This window comes from Mustela lutreola, chromosome 5 (genome assembly GCF_030435805.1).
Source record: "Mustela lutreola isolate mMusLut2 chromosome 5, mMusLut2.pri, whole genome shotgun sequence".
Lineage (NCBI taxonomy): Eukaryota > Metazoa > Chordata > Mammalia > Carnivora > Mustelidae > Mustela > Mustela lutreola.
Genome location: NC_081294.1, coordinates 165363416 through 165380700, shown reverse-complemented (window position 1 = coordinate 165380700; position 17285 = coordinate 165363416). Strand labels below are relative to the sequence as shown.

At 39.1% G+C, this 17285-nt stretch overlaps 1 protein-coding gene and 1 pseudogene across 1 annotated transcript; one reads left to right on the top strand and one right to left on the bottom strand.

The window, feature by feature from the left end:
* Positions 1-5440: 5440 nt before the first annotated feature.
* LOC131832705 (hsc70-interacting protein-like) lies at positions 5441-6868 on the bottom strand. The gene has a single exon (XM_059176062.1). It carries the CDS (start codon positions 6851-6853, stop codon positions 5744-5746), a length of 1110 nt encoding a protein of 369 aa, XP_059032045.1. The 5' UTR covers positions 6854-6868; the 3' UTR covers positions 5441-5743.
* Positions 6869-15358: 8490 nt separating this feature from the next.
* On the top strand, positions 15359-16277 carry LOC131831472 (olfactory receptor 1C1-like; annotated as a pseudogene).
* Positions 16278-17285: the final 1008 nt, after the last annotated feature.

Below are 17285 nucleotides of genomic sequence, written 5' to 3'. Positions count from 1 at the left end.
AGTGGTGGCTGTCCTGGGTCTGTGGACTTAAGCCCCTGTCCTTAACCTCCTGATTCCACTAATTTCCCCTAAGATCTTTCGTTCTTTTTTAGTCCTTTCAACCAAAATCCAAGTTAATGCTGGTCATCAATCAAGGGCACTTTCATATTGGGGTATTACTTTCCAATGGGTCACTTCTGGCTGTTCCCTCTCCCTTTTGTTTATCTTCTGATATTAGTCCGATGTTCCCACTCTGCTTTACCTGTCCACTGGTGTCTTCTGCTCCTGTAGAGATGCAGAAGTGTATAATTCTAATCTCAGGCTGATTTCATGGGTGATCAGAGTTCTTTGGTAGATAATCAGCTCATTCGAGGGGACCAGTTGAAACAGTGCCTCCTACTTCCCTGCCATCTTGTCTCCTTCTATCTCTACCCCAGTGTTCATAGCAGCAATGGCCACAGTCATCAAACTGTGGAAAGAAAAAAGATACCCTTCAATTGATGGTTGGATAAGGAAGATGTTTTCCATATATACTATGGAGTATTATGCTTCCAGCAGAAAAGATGAATGCCCAACTTTTATATCCACACAGACAGGACTAGAGGACATTATGTTGAGTGAAAAAAGTCAAGTAGAGAAAGTCAATTATCATATGGTTTTACTTAATTGTGGAACATAAGGATTAACATTAGGAGAAGGACATAACAATAACATTAGAACATTAGGAGAAGTAGATAAAACATTAATTGGAGAAATTGGATGGGGACACAAACCATGAGAAACTGGACTATGAGAAACAAACTTAGGGTTTTGGATGTGAGGGGGTCAGGGAATGGGTAATTCTGGTAGTGGGTATTAAGGAAGGCACATATTGCTGGGAGCACTCTGTGTGGTGCATAAGCAATGAGTCTTGGAAAACTGAAAAAAAAATTTAAAAATTGGATCATATAATCATAAAATTGAAAAATATTTTCACAAAAGCTCTTAAATTGTTCACATTATGTGATAACTGAAAAATTGTCACTAAATGTTTTTGTAAATGAATCTACATTATGTTCTATTTTACAACTGATAATATAGATTTTTTCACTATGTTAGAAATTTTATATCAGTGTACACTACATACATAAAGATTATAAAAATGCATAGCATTCAAGTTGATTTAAATGGTTGCTATTTAAACAAGAGAGACAGCAGTCATTATTTTTTCCTGCAGTACTCAGGAAAAACACAGAGTCACCTTCAGGAGTAGGAAACACTTGCTACCTAGCCTGCCTTCGGTGTACCATACCCAATAGTTCACATGAGGACTTGGCCACTACAAATCTTATAATATAGGTACTGGGATCTGGGAAAACTCTATCAGAGCCTTGAATGATCTGCCCAGTGGCCAGATGCATAGCTGCTCTCTAAGCCACATTCTTCTTAAGGTGCACACATGTTGCCATATTCCACACCCAGCCATACAATGCACGGAGCCACCATAACCATTTGCTATGCCCAGATACCAGATGCAGAGTGGCAAGCACCTTCTATGCTCACTCTCCATGCTGTGCCATTCTCTCTGAGTTCCCTTCACATTCTGTACCCAGCTGTATCCAGCTGCCAGGTGCAGCTGCCACTGCACCATGCCCAACCACATGCCCCAAACTGAAGTCACATAGCATATCAATCTTTTTGTCCTCAGTCACACAGCCATTCAGCTCCCACTCCTAGCTGCTGCAATACTTTGGGAGATCAGACATAAGATGGGTAGCCCAGGGCAAATTTTGCTAAACCCTGCTCCAACATTCCCTGCCAGGCACACTGACTTGGAGGTGATCCGCCTGGATCCCACTAACATTTCAGAAAGCTGGTACAGTGCAAAACAGGCAAAGAGTCAGTGCAGATAATTTCACTGAAAGAAAAAGTGACTAACACAATAAAAATGAATAAGCAACACATACAGGTTACTCTCCTGAAGTGTCAAATTCTAATGAGTAGGCAACATTGCACTGCAAGGCAGTACAGGAACTCTTCATACTTTCAAGAGGGGGAGACATAATTGACTTTTTTAACACAGAGAAACAGACAGGGACAGGCAGAATAAATGAGGAGACAGAGAAATTGATCTCAAATTAAAGAACAAGACAAAGCCATGGCTAGTGATCTCAGCAAAATAAGTATAAATAACATGCCTGATAGAAAATTTAAAGAAATTAACATAAGGAAACTCAGGGAACCTGTAAAGGAGTTAAGACATCAGTGAGATTCTTCACACAGAAATAAGGAAAAATATAACATAAACAAAATGAGAAACACACTTGACTGAACAGTAAGATGGAAGATGCAGCAGAACAAATAAGTGGCCTAGAGGAAGAGTAATGGATGTGGTCAAACTGAACAAAAGAGAGAGAAAAGAATTATGTGAAACAAGAATAGACTTAGGAAATTTGGTGAATCAGTCAAACACAGTAACATTCATATTATAGAAGTCCCAGAAGAAGAAGAGAGAGAAAAGGGAGCAGAAAATGTATTCAAATAGATAATAGATTAAAATACCCCTAATCTGGGGGAAGAAAACAGATATCCAGGTCCAGGAGACACAGCACTCCCAACAGAATCACAAAAAATTAGACTAAACCAAGATATATTGTAATTAAAATGACAAAATATTGTGATAAAGAAAAATGAAAGGTGAAAGCACCAAAATGAAAGAAGTCATTAACTTACAAAGGAAAACACATAAAACTAGAAGGATTTTTTAAAATTTATTTATTTGACAGAGACCACGAGTAGGAAGATAGGCAAGCAGAGAGAGAGGAGGAAGCAGGCTCCCTTCTGAGAAGAGATCCCCATGCAGGGCTCAATTCCAGGACCCTGAGATCATGGCTTGAGCTGAAGACAGAGGTTTTAAACCATTGAACCACCCAGGTGCCCCAGCAGGAGATTTTTTAATAGAAAGTATGCAAGCCAGAAAGTAGTGATATGATATATTCACAGTGCTAAAAGGGAAAAATCTAGGGTTAAAAATAAAGCACCCAGCAAGGTATCATTCAGAACAGAAGAAGAAATTAAGAATTTCCCAGACCAGGGGAGACAAGATTGGTGGGGAAGTAGGAGGAGGCTCCTTTTCAACTTGTACCCTAAAGTGAGCTGATTACCTACCAAAGAACTCTGACCACCCATGAAATCAGCCTGAGATCAGAATTACACACATCTGGATATCTACAGGGGCAGAAGATGCCAGTGGGAAGGTAGAGTGGGAACATTGGACTGATATCGGAAAATAAACAAAAGGGGGAGGGAGCCACTAGAGGCGACCCATTGGAAAGTAATACCCCTAACACAAGAGTGCCCTGCATCTGGGGACTAGCATTAACTTGGAGACTTGTTGAAAGCACTCAAAAAGAGGAAAGAATCGGGTGGGAAATCGTGGGAATCGGGGCAGCTAGAAATAGGAGCTTAAGTCCCCGGACCCAGGACAGCCTCCCCTGGTGCTGAGCCAGAGAGAGTGCAGCAGAGAAACCAGGTCTTGGTCCCTGAGCCGCCAGCGCGACTGAGAACTCCTGGGGTCCAGCTACTGTGAGGGTTTGGGATCCTTGCCAGATGGCAGAATGTTAAGCTGTGCTACAGAGCCAGAGACACGTGTGCCCCTCACCCTCCCCTGAGAGGTGCGTGAAGGCCGAGCCTGGTGATCTCGGACCCGTGCCCTGTTCCCAGAGCCTGAGACGCATGAGCCACCCACAGCCTCCCCTGAGAGAGTTGTGCTCATGCCCAGCACTATTAGACCCAGAAAGACAAGCCACTCCCAGCCTGGGCCAGTGGGAAAATCTCAGTGTGTGATCGCTGCTTGGAACCTCTCTAGCAGTCTGGAGCTGCCCAGACAGACACTGCTGCCATGGTTTTGAGTACAAGCAGAAGATCCTGCATCCCCAGAGACCGCGACTTGGAACCTGCTCTGCTGGCGGCCAAGGGGGTGTTTATATGGGCTCTGCAGCGCCCACAATAAACCAGACTGAGGCTTTTCTCTGAGAGGGAGGTCAGGGTACAGTTTGCTATCCTCTAAACCTACAAAAACCATCAAAAGTGGTCAAGGCGAGAGAAAAAAAAAAGTACAAACATAAAAACCTCCAGAGTGATAGTTTGATTTCTTCTTTGCTGATTTGGATGCGTTTAATTTCCTTTTGTTGTCTGATTGTTGAGGGTAGGACTTCTAGTACTATGTTGAATAGCAGTGGTGATAATGGACATCCCTGCCATGTTCCTGACTTTAGCGAAAAAGCTTTCAGTTTTTCTCCACTGAAAATGATATTTGTGGTGGGTTTTTCATAGATGGCTTTGATAATATTGAGGTATGTGGCCTCTATCCCTACACTTTGAAGAGTTTTGATCAGGAAGGGATGCTGTACTTTGTCAAATGCTTTTTCAGCATCTATTAAGAGTATCATATGGTTCTTGTTCTTTCTTTTATTGATATGTTGTATCACATTGTTTGATTTTTGGATGTTGAACCAACCTTGCAGCCCTGGAAAAAATCCCACTTGGTCATGGTGAATAATCCTTTTCATGTACTGTTGAATCCTTTTGGCTAGTATTTTGGTGAGAATTTTTGCATTTGTGTTCATCAAGAATATTGGCTTGTAGATCTATTTTTTGATGAGATCCTTGTCTGGTTTTGTGATCAAGGTAATGCTGGCCTCATAAAATGAGTTTGGAAGTTTTCCTTCCATTTCTATTTTTTGGAACAGTTTCAGGAGAATAGGAATTATTTATTCTTTAAATGTTTGGTAGAATTCCTCCGGGAAGCCGTCTGACACTGAGCTTTTGTTTGTTGGATATTTTTTTTTTTAATGACTTTTTCAATTTCCTTAATGGTTATGGGTCTGTTCAGGCTAGTTCTTATTGGTTCAGTTGTGGTAGTTTATATGTCTCTAAAAATGCATCTATTTCTTCCAGATTGTCCAATTTGTTTGCATAGAGTTGCTCATAGAATGTTCTTATAATTGTATTTCTTTGGTGTTAGTTGTGATCTCTCCTCTTTCATTCGTGATTTTATTTATTTGGGTCCTTTCTCTTTTCTTTTTGATAAGTCTTGCCAGGGGTTTATCAATCTTATTAATTCTTTCAAAGAGTCAGCTCCTACTTTTGTTGATTTGTTCTATTGTTTTTTGGGTTTCTATTTCATTGATTTCTACTCTGATCTTTATGATTTCTCTTATCCTGCTGGGTTTAGGGTTTCTTTTTTGTTCTTTCTCCAGCTCCTTAAGGTGTAGGGTTCAGTCGTGTACCTGAGACCTTTCTTGTTTCTTGAGAAAGGCTTGAACTGCTATATATTTTCCTCTCAGGACTGCCTTTGTTGTGTCCCACAGATTTTGAACCGTTGTGTTTTCATGATCATTTGTTTCCATGATTTTTTTCAATTCTTCTTTAATTTCCTGGTTGACCCATTCATTCTTTTTTTTTTTTTTTTTTTTTTTTTTTTTTTTTTTTTTTTAGGGACTAACACACCCTTTTAATATGTTTTTAAATATTTTTAAGGTTTAAAAAGTGTTTAAAGTTTGTAGTTCCTAGTAGGAAAACATTATCTGAATGAATACCCTAATGGCAAACCATTGTAGAATGTTTCAGTTGCATGGGGAGCAGAGGGGTAGGGATTCTCTTCACAGCACCCCAGCTTTCTTCATGAGAAGGTCGGAGGTACACTGGTTTGTATTATTGCGACATCCATTAGGTGATCGAAGTTGCTTTTCCTTCAGCAAGGGCTTTATTTGTCAGAAGGGCATTATGCTTGACCTCCAAATTTGGCTGACAATTTACTGATGAGATTCATAACCTTTGGGTTGCTCTGATATTTTGACATATTCGCTGGGTTCTGGGCCATATCCTGGAAGGCCACCATAACTTCTGGATCCTGCATGGCTGCAAGAACTTCCGGATCACTAAGAATTTCATTGAGCCCAGGCATTCCTGCCATTCCAGGCATCCCCCCTGCCATTCCAGGCATTCCTCCAGGAAAATTACCCGGCATTCCCCCAGGAAAGCCACCTGGGAAAGAGCCATACTGAGCTCCTGATTGTCGTCTGGCTTCTTCCTCCCTCTGGGCTCTCTCGTGTTCTTCCCGAGCCTTCTTAACCCTTTCTATTCTTTCTTTGATCTCTCGCTCTTCACGTTTTCGCTCGTATTTTCTCCGATGTTCAGCAATTTTCTGGGCCCTTGGTTGAACTTCTTTCAGCATCGCACTAGCATCTTCATCATAATCCAGTTTGCAAGCAAGGGCAAGATCATGTGCTGCTTCTTCCCAATGGCCCAGAAGTCTATGTGCTTTCCCGCGCCACTTATAAGGCTGAGCTGAATCAGGATTTATTTCAATAGCTCTGTCACAGTCTCGAATGGCAGCATTTGGCTTCTGTAATTTGATGAAGACACTGGCTCTCTTGGCATACAGAATGGCCAAGCAAGGATTTAGTTTGATGGCATCTGTGAACAAGTCAATGGCTTTCTGTAGTTCACCATCATTTAGGGCATCAATGGCAGCCACTTTTTTATCATTTGCCTGATCCATCATTTCCTCGGTTATCTCTGCATTTTCATCTCCCATTTCTTGAGGGGCATCGGTATCTGGTTCAATCACACCTTCATTGTCAATTTCTAGATCACTCTCCTCACTTGATGGTTCATCTGTCTTTATGTTTTCCTCCGCCTTCTTACTATCTGGTTTTTCTTCCTTGATACTGTCTTCTGACTTAGTTTTATGAGTGGCAGGTGGTATTTTACCCCCCATGCTCTCCACCCACTCCCGCAGGAAACGCATTTCCTCGGTGTGCAGAACGCTCGGATCCTGCTTACACATTTTCACGAAAGCCTGAAGCTCGCTCACTTTGCGGGGGTCCATGGTCCAGAGGCAGTGGCAGGCGGCAGGCGTGGCTGGGGTTGCGACCCGATTCCAGGCGCGGGTACTAGCTCAGCGTGATCGTGTAGAAGGGGCGACCCATTCATTCTTTATAAGGATGCTGTTTAGTCTCCATATATTTGGGTTCTTTCCAAATTTCCTCTTGTGATTGAGTTCTAGCTTCAGGGCATTGTGGTCTGAAAATATTCAGGGAATGATCCCAAACTTTTGATACCAGTTGAGGCCTGATTTAGGACTGAGGATGTGATCTATTCTGGAAAATGTTCCATCTGCACTAGAGAAGAATGTGTATTCTGTTGCTTTGGGATGAAATGTTCTGAGTATATCTGTGATGTCCATCTGGTCCAGTGTGTCATTTAAGACCTTGATATCCTTGTTGAACTTTTGATTGGATGATCTTTCCACTTCAGTGAGGGGAGTGTTAACGTCCCCTGCTATTATTGTATTATTGTTGATGTGTTTCTTTGATTTTGTTATTAATTGTTTTATGTAGTTGGCTGCTCTCATGTTAAGGCATAGATATTTAAAATTGTTAGATCTTCTTGTTGGAGAGATCCTTTGAGTATGATATAGTGCCCTTCCTCATCTCTTATTATAGTCTTTGGCTTAAAATCTAATTGATCTGATATAAGGATTGCCACTCTTGCCTTCTTCTGATGTCCATTAGCATGGTAAATTTGTTTCCACCCCCTCACACTAAATCTGGAGGGGTCTTCGGGACTAAAAGGAGTTTCTTGTAGGCAACATATAGATGTGTTTTTTTTTTTTTCTTTTTAATCCATTCGGATACCCTGTGTCTTTTGATTGGGGTATTTAGCCCATTAACATTCAGGGTAACTATTGAGAAATATGAATTTAGTGCCATTGTATTGACTGTAAGGTGACTGCTACTGTATATTGTCTCTGTTCCTTTCTGATCTGCTACTTTTAGGCTCTCTCTTTGTTTAGAGAAGCCCTTTTCAATATTTCCTGTAGAGCTTCTTTGGTGTTTGCAAGTTATTTTAGTTTTTGTTTGTCCTGGAAGATTTTTATCTCCCCTTCTATTTTCAGTGATAGCCTAGCTGGATATAGTGTTCTTAGCTGCATGTTTTTCTCGTTTATTGCTCTGAATATATCATGTCAGCTCTTTCTGGCCTGCGAGGTCTCTGTGGATAAATCTGCTGTCAATCTAATATTTTTTACCATTGTATTTTACAGACTTCTTTTCCCAGACTGTGTTCAGGATTTTCTCTTTGTTACTAAGACTTGTAAATTTAACTATTAGGTGACTGGGTGTGGGCCTATTCTTATTTATTTTGAGGGGGTTCTCTGCACCTCCTGGATTTTGATGCTTGTTCCCTTTGCCATATTGGGGAAATTCTCTCCAATAATTCTCTCCGATATACCTTCTGCTCCTCTCTCTATTTTTTCTTCTTCTGAAATCCCAATTATTCTAATCTTGCTTTGTCTTATGGTGTCACATATCTCTTGAATTCTCCCCTCATGGTCCATTAGCTGTTTGTCCCTCTTTTGCTCAGCTTATTTATTCTTTGTCATTTGGTCTTCTACATTGTTAATTCTTTCTTCTGTCTCATTTAGCCTAGCAGTAAGGATAATAGCTTACTATTATCTCATTAATAGCTTTTTTATTTCAACTTGGTTAGATTTTATTTCTTTTATTTCTCCAGAAAGGACTTTTATATCTCCCAAGAGGGTGTCTCTAATAGCTTCCATGCCTTTTTTGAGCCCGGCTGGAACCTTGAGAATTGTCATTCTGAACTCTAGGTCTGACATATTACCAATGTCTGTATTGGTTAGGTCCCTAGACTTCCTTACTGCCACTTGTTCTTCTTTTTTGTGGTGAATTTTTCCGCCTTGTCATTTTGTCCAGATAAGAGTATATGAAGGAGCAAGTAAAATACTAAAGTGGTGGGAACAACCCCAGGAAAATATGCTTTAACCAAATCAGAAGAGATCCCAAATCGTGAGGGGGGAGAAAGTGCATAAAAAGAGGTTCAGAAAGAAAAAAAAAATAGAAAAGAAACAATTAAAAAAGAAAATGAATAAAGAAAATATATTTTAAAAATTTATATATATTAGATAAACTAGTTAAAAAAAGGTTAAAAAAGGTATAAGTTTAAAAAAAATAGTAGAAGAAGAGAAAAAATTGAAAAAGAAGAAAAAATTAAATTAACGTCAACACTAGAGAATCATGGGGAGAAAGCCAGGAGTTCCATGCTTTGCTTTCTCCTCTGGAATACAGCTGCTGTCCTTGGTATTGAAACTGCACTCCTTGGTAGGTGAACTTGGTCCTGGCTGGATTTCTTGTTGATCTTATGGGGGAGGGTACTGTTGTAGTGACTGGCAAGTGTCTTTGCCCCAGGCAGAATTGCATCGCCCTTACCAGGGATGAGTAATCTTCTCAGGTTTGCTTTTGGTAACTTTTGTCCCCTGACCGCATTCTGTAGAGTTCTGGAGGATGGGAATGAAAATGACGGCCTCCCAATCTCCAGCCCAGAGGAGCCAAGAGCCCAGTGCCCCACTCCTCAGTGCACCCTCAGAGAACAGTGCCCATTTACTCCCATTTCCCTGGCCTCTTGCCATGCTCTGAGCTCACTGAGCCTCTGACCAGTTCAAGGTAACCCCGAGCAGAGAGCTCACTCCTCAGCTCTGTCCCTGTATCTGGCTTCCCTGTTCTAATACCTGTAAGCTCTGTGAACTCAGACACCCCCAATCCTTCTGTGACCCTGTGGGACCTGAGGCCATGCTGACCCCGCATGGGCTTCACCCGGGTTTAGCCTCTGGAGCGATATCCCTCAGTGGAACAGACTTTTAAAAGTCCTGATTTTTTGCTCCATTGCTCTGCCGCTTGCTGGGAGCAGGACCCTCCCCTCACGGTCTATCTTCCCGTCACTTTGGATTCACTTCTCCGCCAGTCCTACCTTTCAGAAAGTGGCTGATTGTCTGTTTCTAAAATTGCTGTTCTTCTTCTCTTCGATCTCCCATTGGATTTGTAGGTGTTTGTAATCTTTAGATAAGCTATCTAGCTGATCTCCTGCTAGCTGAATTAGTCTCAGCCTGCTACTTCTCCGTCATCTTGACTCCCGAGTCCAAATAAATAAAATCTTTAAAAAAAATGTCTGGGGACACCTGCGTGGCTCAGTGGGTTAAGCCTCTGCCTTCGGCTCAGGTTATGATCTCAGAGTCCTGGGATTGAGCCCCAAATTGGGCTCCCTACTCAGCAGGGAGTCTGCTTCCTCCTCTCTCTCTGCCTGCCTCTCTGCCTGCTTGTGACCTCTCTCTGTCAAATAAATAAATAAAATATTAAAAAAAAAAAGTCTGGGATGAAGCAAAAGGTGTGTTAAGTGGGAAGTTTATAGCAATCCAGCCTACTTCAAGAAGCATGAGAAACCTCCAATAAACAAACTGACTTTACACCTTAAGGAACTAGGGAAAGAAAAATAAACAAAACCCAATTCAGCAGAAGTACCAGGGGGTGGGTATTATAAAGGGCACGGATTGCATGGAGCACTGAGTGTGGTGAAAAAATAATGAATGCTGTTTTTCTGAAAATAAATAAATTTAATAAAAAAAAGAAAGAGTAAGGAGAAACTATATATAAACATAAAAACAAACAAACAAAGAGAAGTAGAACACATTATTGAAACCAGGACAGCTTATTTGAAAAAAAAAAAAAAATCAATAACATTGATAAATTTCTAACCAGACTTATCAGGAAAAAAGAAAGACGCAAAAACAAAATTTCAACAACAGTAAAAACAACAACCAACAGAACATAAAAACAGTTCCAAGAGAATATTATGAAAAAGTACATGCCAATAAAATGGACAACCTAAAAAGAAATGGATAAATTCCTATAAACATATAAAGCAACAAAACAAACAGGAAGAAAGAGAAGCTTGAACAGACTAATGATCAAGTAAAAATTTAAACATTAATTCAAATAAAATAAAATAAAAGTCCAGGGAAAGATGGTTTCACAAGTAATTCTAAAAAAAAAAAAAAAAAAAAAAAAAAAAAAAAGTTAATGCCAATTCTTCTCAAAATATTCCAAAAAATAGAAGAGGGGGTGCCTGGGTTGCTCAGTGGGTTAAGCCTCTGCCTTCAGCTCAGGTCATGATCTCAGGGTCCTGGGATCGAGCCCCACATCGGGCTCTCGGCTCAGGGGGGAGCCTGCTTCTCCTCTCTCTATATGACTTCCTTTCTGCCTACTTATGATCTCTGTCTGTCAAATAAATAAATAAAATCTTTAAAAAATAGAAGAGAAAGGGAAACTTCTAAATTTGTTCTATGAGGCAAAAATAACGTGGATACCCAAACTAGATAAAAACAGTACTAAAAAAGAGAACTAGAGATCAATATCCCTGATGAGCATAGATATAAATAAAAAGAAAAAGGAAAGAAAGAAACCAAGTAAAATACTAGCAAGTTCAACAGTACATTAAAAAATATTCACTACCATCACTTGAAAATGTTTCCTGGGTTTCAAGTGTGGTTCAATATTCACAAATCAATCAACATGATCCAGCACATCATAAGAGAAAGGATAAGATCCATATGATCATTTCAACAAACAACAACAAAAAAAATGACAAAGTACTATATCTATAATGATAAAAACAGATAACCTAGTAAGTTTATTTATTTATTTATTTATTTATTTATTTTTAAAGATTTTATTTATTTATTTGACAGACAGAGAACACAAGTAGACAGAGGCAGGCAGATAGTGAGGAAGGGAAGCAGGCCCCATGCTGAGCAGAGAGCCTGATATGGGACTTGATCCCAGGACCCTGAGATCATTACCTGAGCCGAAGGCAGTGGCTTAGCCCACTGAGCCACCCAGGTGCCCAACCTAGTAGGTTTAGAGGGAACATACATCAATATAAAACAGGAATTCTTGACAAAAACCAAAAACAAAAACAAAAAAAATGAAGCTGAGTTGACATTTTAATGGGGAACAATTGAGAATTGTTCTCCTAAGGTCAGGAACAAAATGAACATGTCCCCTCTCACCACTTTTTTTTTTTTTTTTAATCTAACACATTACTGGATTTCCTAGCCACAGAATTCACACAACAATAAGAAATAAAACAAATCTAAATCAGGCAGAAAAAGTAAAACTTTCACAATTTGCAGATGTAATGGTATTATGAATACCACTTCACAGCAGTCAGAGTGGCAAAAATTAACCAATCAGGAAATGACAGATGTTGGCAGGATGCAGAGAAAGGGGAGCTCTCCTGCTCTGTTAGTGGGAATGTAAGCTGTGCAGCAACTCTGGAAAACAGTATGGAGATTTTCCAAAGTTGAAAATAGAGCTACCCTATGACCCAGCAATTGCACTACTGGGTATTTACCTTAAAGATACAAATGTGGTGATCTAAAGAGGTATGTGCATCTGAATGTTTATAGCAGCAATGCCCACAATAGCCAAACTATGGAAAGAACCTATATATGCAACAACAGATAAATGGGTAAAAAAAGATGTGGGGTGTGTGTGTGTGTGCATGTGTTTGTGTGTGAGAGATGAAGTACTATGCATCTATCAAAAACTGAAATTTTGCCATTTACAATGATGTGGATGGAATGAGAATATTTTAGTCTAAGTAAAATAAGTCAATCAGAGGAAGATAATTTTATGGTCTCACTTATTTGAGGAACTTGTGAAGCAAAACAGAAGATCACAAGGGAAAGGAGGGAAAAATGAAACAAGATGAAACCAGAGAGGCAGACAAACCATAAGAGACTCTTAATCTCAGGAAACAAAGTGAAGATTGCTAGAGGGATAGGGGGTGGGAAGGATGGGGTGAATGGGCGATGGAAATTGGAGAGGATATGTGCTATACTGAGTGCTATGAATTGTGTAAGACTAATGAATCACAGATCTGTACCCCTGAAAAAATAATACATCATATTAATAAAAGAAAAACCCTGCAAGACCACCCCAAAACTGCTAGAACTGATAAACAAATTCAGTAAGTGTCAGCATACAAAATCAATGTACCAAAAAAAAAAAAAATGTGTTGTAGGGTGCCTGGTTGGCTCAGTGGGTTAAGCCGCAGCCTTCGGCTCAGGTCATGATCTTGGGGTCCTGGGATCGATTCCCGCATCAGGCTCTCTGCTCAGCAGGGAGACTGCTTCCCTCTCTCTCTCTCTCTCTCTCTGCCTACTTGTGATCTCTCTCTTTGTCAAATAAATAAATAAATAAAATCTTTAAAAAATGTGTTGTATATCTATAAACCAACAATAAAGCAGCAGAAAGAGAAATTAAGAAAACAATCCCAAACCTATTTGCATTTGCAACAAAAATAATAACAGATTAGGGGTGCCTGGGTGGCCCAGTGGTTTAAGTGCATATATTTGGCTCAAGTAATTATCCAAGGTTCTTGTTTAGGTTGAGTCTACTTCTCCTTCCTCTTCTGGGCCCCCTCCCCACAACCATTCTCTCTTTTTCTCTCTCTGTCTCAAATAAATAAATAAATAAATAAAATATTTAAAAGTAATAAAACAAACAATAAAAAATAAGTTGTTATGCTTGGTATAAAATGGATAATTATGCAATTGAGGAAAATGACACAAAAGGGTTAATTATGCAATTGAGGAAAATGGCATAATTGATGCTGCTTAAAGGGGAGGAAAGCCATCTCTGCAAGGATATGCTTTACTCAAAGGAATGCATATATGGGAATTTATAATGCTGCTTCTTAGTACAGGTTTTATCATTACATGCCTCAGATTGTAAAGAGATGCAAGAAAATTAAAGGAATTATACAGGATTCAGAGGAGATAAACTTCCAAGTTTTAATTGTGGTTCCTGGGGCGCCTGAGTGGCTCAGGCATTAAGCATCTTCCTTTGGCTCAGGTCATGATCCCAGGGTCTTGGAATTAAGCCGATCATTGGGCTTCCTGCTTAGCGGGAATCCTATTTCTCCCTCTCCCACTCCCCCAATTGTGTTCTCTCTCACTGGGTCTCTCTGTATCAAATAAATAAAAATTAAAAAAAAAAATCTTTAAAAAAATAATTGTGGCCCATAACGAAGCTGGGATTCAAAATGTGGCAGAAAAAAACTACACAACACTGTGTTCTTCAGTCTCAGTTAACTGTATTTGTATAGAAATGAAATGGTGCTCATTGGTTTCACCTGTAGTTGATAATTTGAAGAGAATAATGAGAGGCTGCAAGCAGCAAGACAGTTTATTAAAAAAAGTAAGGTGTGAATAAATACTCATACTGCCTTTAGAGAAAGTAGTGTGCATGAGCTGCTGTGAGGAAGGGGCCTAAAAATTCATGCCACAGGCATGAGGCTTCAAGTGACTTTCCACCATATTGCATAGATATTTTGCAGGACCAAAGAAAGGGTAATCATCCCAAGGAAGAATTGTCTGTGGCCAAATTATATCCGTACAGGAAGAAAACAAATTTAAATGAGATCTGTATCCATGGATATGAACTTCAGATTGGGAGGAAGTTTACCCATTGAATATAAATATTTCCATTGTGTTAGAGTACATAAATAGCATGCCTGATAAAACAATCATCGTAGATGCAAATTCAAATATGGGTTATATGAATAGTATAAACAAAGCAACATAACTGGCACAATTTAATCATTATCCACAAAATTTGCATTTTGGGGAAACTATCTCTTGAAAAGAAGAAATCATTATTTATTGAAAAAAGTTTAGAGCATTCCTCAAGAAATTAAAAATATAACTTTCCTATGACCCTGCAGTTGCACTCCTGGGTATTTACCCCAAAGATACAGATGTCATGAAAAGAAGGGCCATCTGTACCCCAATGTTTATAGCAGCAATGGCCTTGGTCACCAAACTGTGGAAAGAACCAAGATGCCCTCCAATGGACGAATGTATAAGGAAAATGTGGTCCATATACACTATGGAGTATTATGCCTCCATCAGAAAGGATGAATACCCAACTTTTATAGCAACATGGACGGGACTGGAAGAGATCATGCTGAGTGAAATAAGTCAAGCAGAGAGAGTCAATTATCATATGGTTTCACTTATTTATGGAGCATAATAAATATCATGGAGGACAAGGGGAGTTAGAGAGGAGAAGGGAGTTGGGGTAAATTGGAAGGGGAGGTGAATCATGAGAGACTATGGACTCTGAAAAACAATCTGAGGGGTTTGAAGTGGCTGGGAGGCGGGAGGTTGCGGTACCAGGTGGTGGGTATTATAGAGGGCACAGATTGCATGGAGCACTAGGTGTGGTGAAAAAAATAATGAATACTGATTTTCTGAAAATAACTAAATTAATTTAATAAAAAAAGTTTAGAGAATTGCACACAACACACCTATGTGAATATATAAGCAATATAAAAAACACAACATGCAATTGGCAAGGGAAAGGAATTTACATGGTACTTTATTACACACACACACACACGCTTGTGGGTGAGGTACTTAACATTTCTGATCTTCACAATTTAATATTTTCCTTTTCTAAAGTTTTTTGGGAAGATGGAAATAAGAAATCTAACACTCATCAAGGAATTCATCCTTCTTGGACTTTCTGGATCAGCAGAGCAGCAATATTTCTTATCTGTGCTATTTCTCTGTATGTATTTAATGACTATATCAGGAAATATGCTCATTATTTTGGTTGTTGGCTTTGACTCTCACCTCCACTCACCCATGTATTTCTTCCTTAGTAACTTGGCCTTTGTTGACATCTGTTTTTCCTCCACTACTATCCCCCAAGTGATAGTGAACCTCTTGACTAATACATAGACTATTCATTTTGTGGGGTGTCTCAAGCCAGCTTTTCTTCTTCATTTCTTTTGTGAATATGGACAACCTTCTTCTGTGTGTAATGGCATATGATATATATGTAGCAATTTGCCATCCTTTACATTATATTGCCATTATGAATCCTCTCCTTTGTGTCTGGCTAGTGGCTGGGCTCTGGCTTGTCACCTGTCTCCATGCCCTTTTCCACACTGTCTTAATGGTTCAGCTGTCCTTCTGTGCTTCCTATATCATCCACCATTCCTTCTGTGATCTCAATCCTCTCCTGAAGCTCTCTTGCTCTGATATATCCCTCAATGTGATGGTTATTTTTACAGCAGGAGGTCTACTTGCTCTCATTCCTCTTATCTCCATCCTCATATCTTATGGACTGATCTTCTCCACCATCCTGAAGATCACATCTACTCAGGGGAAACAGAGAGCTTTCTCCACCTGTAGCTGCCACTTGTCAGTGGTGTTGTTGTTTTATGGCACAGCAAGGGCTGTCCATTTCAGCCCCTCCTCTTCCCTTATCCCTAAAAGTGACACCCTATTAGCCCTTATGTATTAATTGGTGACTCCAATACTGAATCCTTTCATCTACAGTTTAAGGAACAGCAATATGAAGAAAGCACTTCAGAAAATGCTTTGAAAAAGTGCACACTTTCAACAGTAATGATGAATGTCCAATGGCTGAACTAAATATTATGAATATTTTCATAAAAAATGCATTCCCAGGTGATCATCATAATAGTAAAAGCTAGGAACTTAATAAATATTTCTTTTACATTGGAAATGGTGATAAACACTTTATATGAATTATCACGTTTAATTATTAGAGTAATATATTAGATAGGATCATAAACAATTTTTTCAGTTAAGGAAAGTGAATCTTAGGGAAGTATTTTTGTTTCCAAAAAAGTTTAGTATTTTTTTGTTCTAGCTCTGTGAAAATTGGCATTTTGATAGGGATTGCATTAAATATGTAAATTGCTTTGGATAGTATAGTCATTTTAACAGTCTTTGCTTTTGCCATCCATGAGCATGGAATGTATTTCCATTTATTTGTTTCAGCTTCAATTTCATCAGTGTTTTATAGTTTTCAGAGTACAGATGTTTCACGTCTGGTTAGATTTATTCATAGATATTTTATTAATTTGGGTACAATTGTAAATGAGATTTATTCCTTAATTTCTCTCTCTGCTGCTTCATCATTGGTGTATATAAATACAACAGATTTTTCTACACTGATTTTACATCCTGTGATTCTACTGATTTTGCTCATCAGTTGTAGCCATTGTTTGATGGAATTTTTTACCAACTACTTTTGGAATATATATAAAATTTCATTTGCCAATAGTGAAAATTTTGCTTCTTCCTGCATGCCTTTATATCTTTTTGTTTTCTAATTGTTGTGGCTAGGACTTCCAGTATTATGCTAAATAATGGAGTTAAGAGTGGATATCTGCATATTTTTCTTAACTATACGGGAAAATCTCTCAGTTTTCTCCATTGCAAAAGATATAAGCTGTAGCTTTTGAAAGATGGTTTCTATTAATTATGCCAAGTCATGTTCTCTATAAATCTTCTTTGTTGAGGGTTTTTATTAATAATAGATGTACTTTGTCAAAAATTTTTTCTACATCTACTTAAATAATGA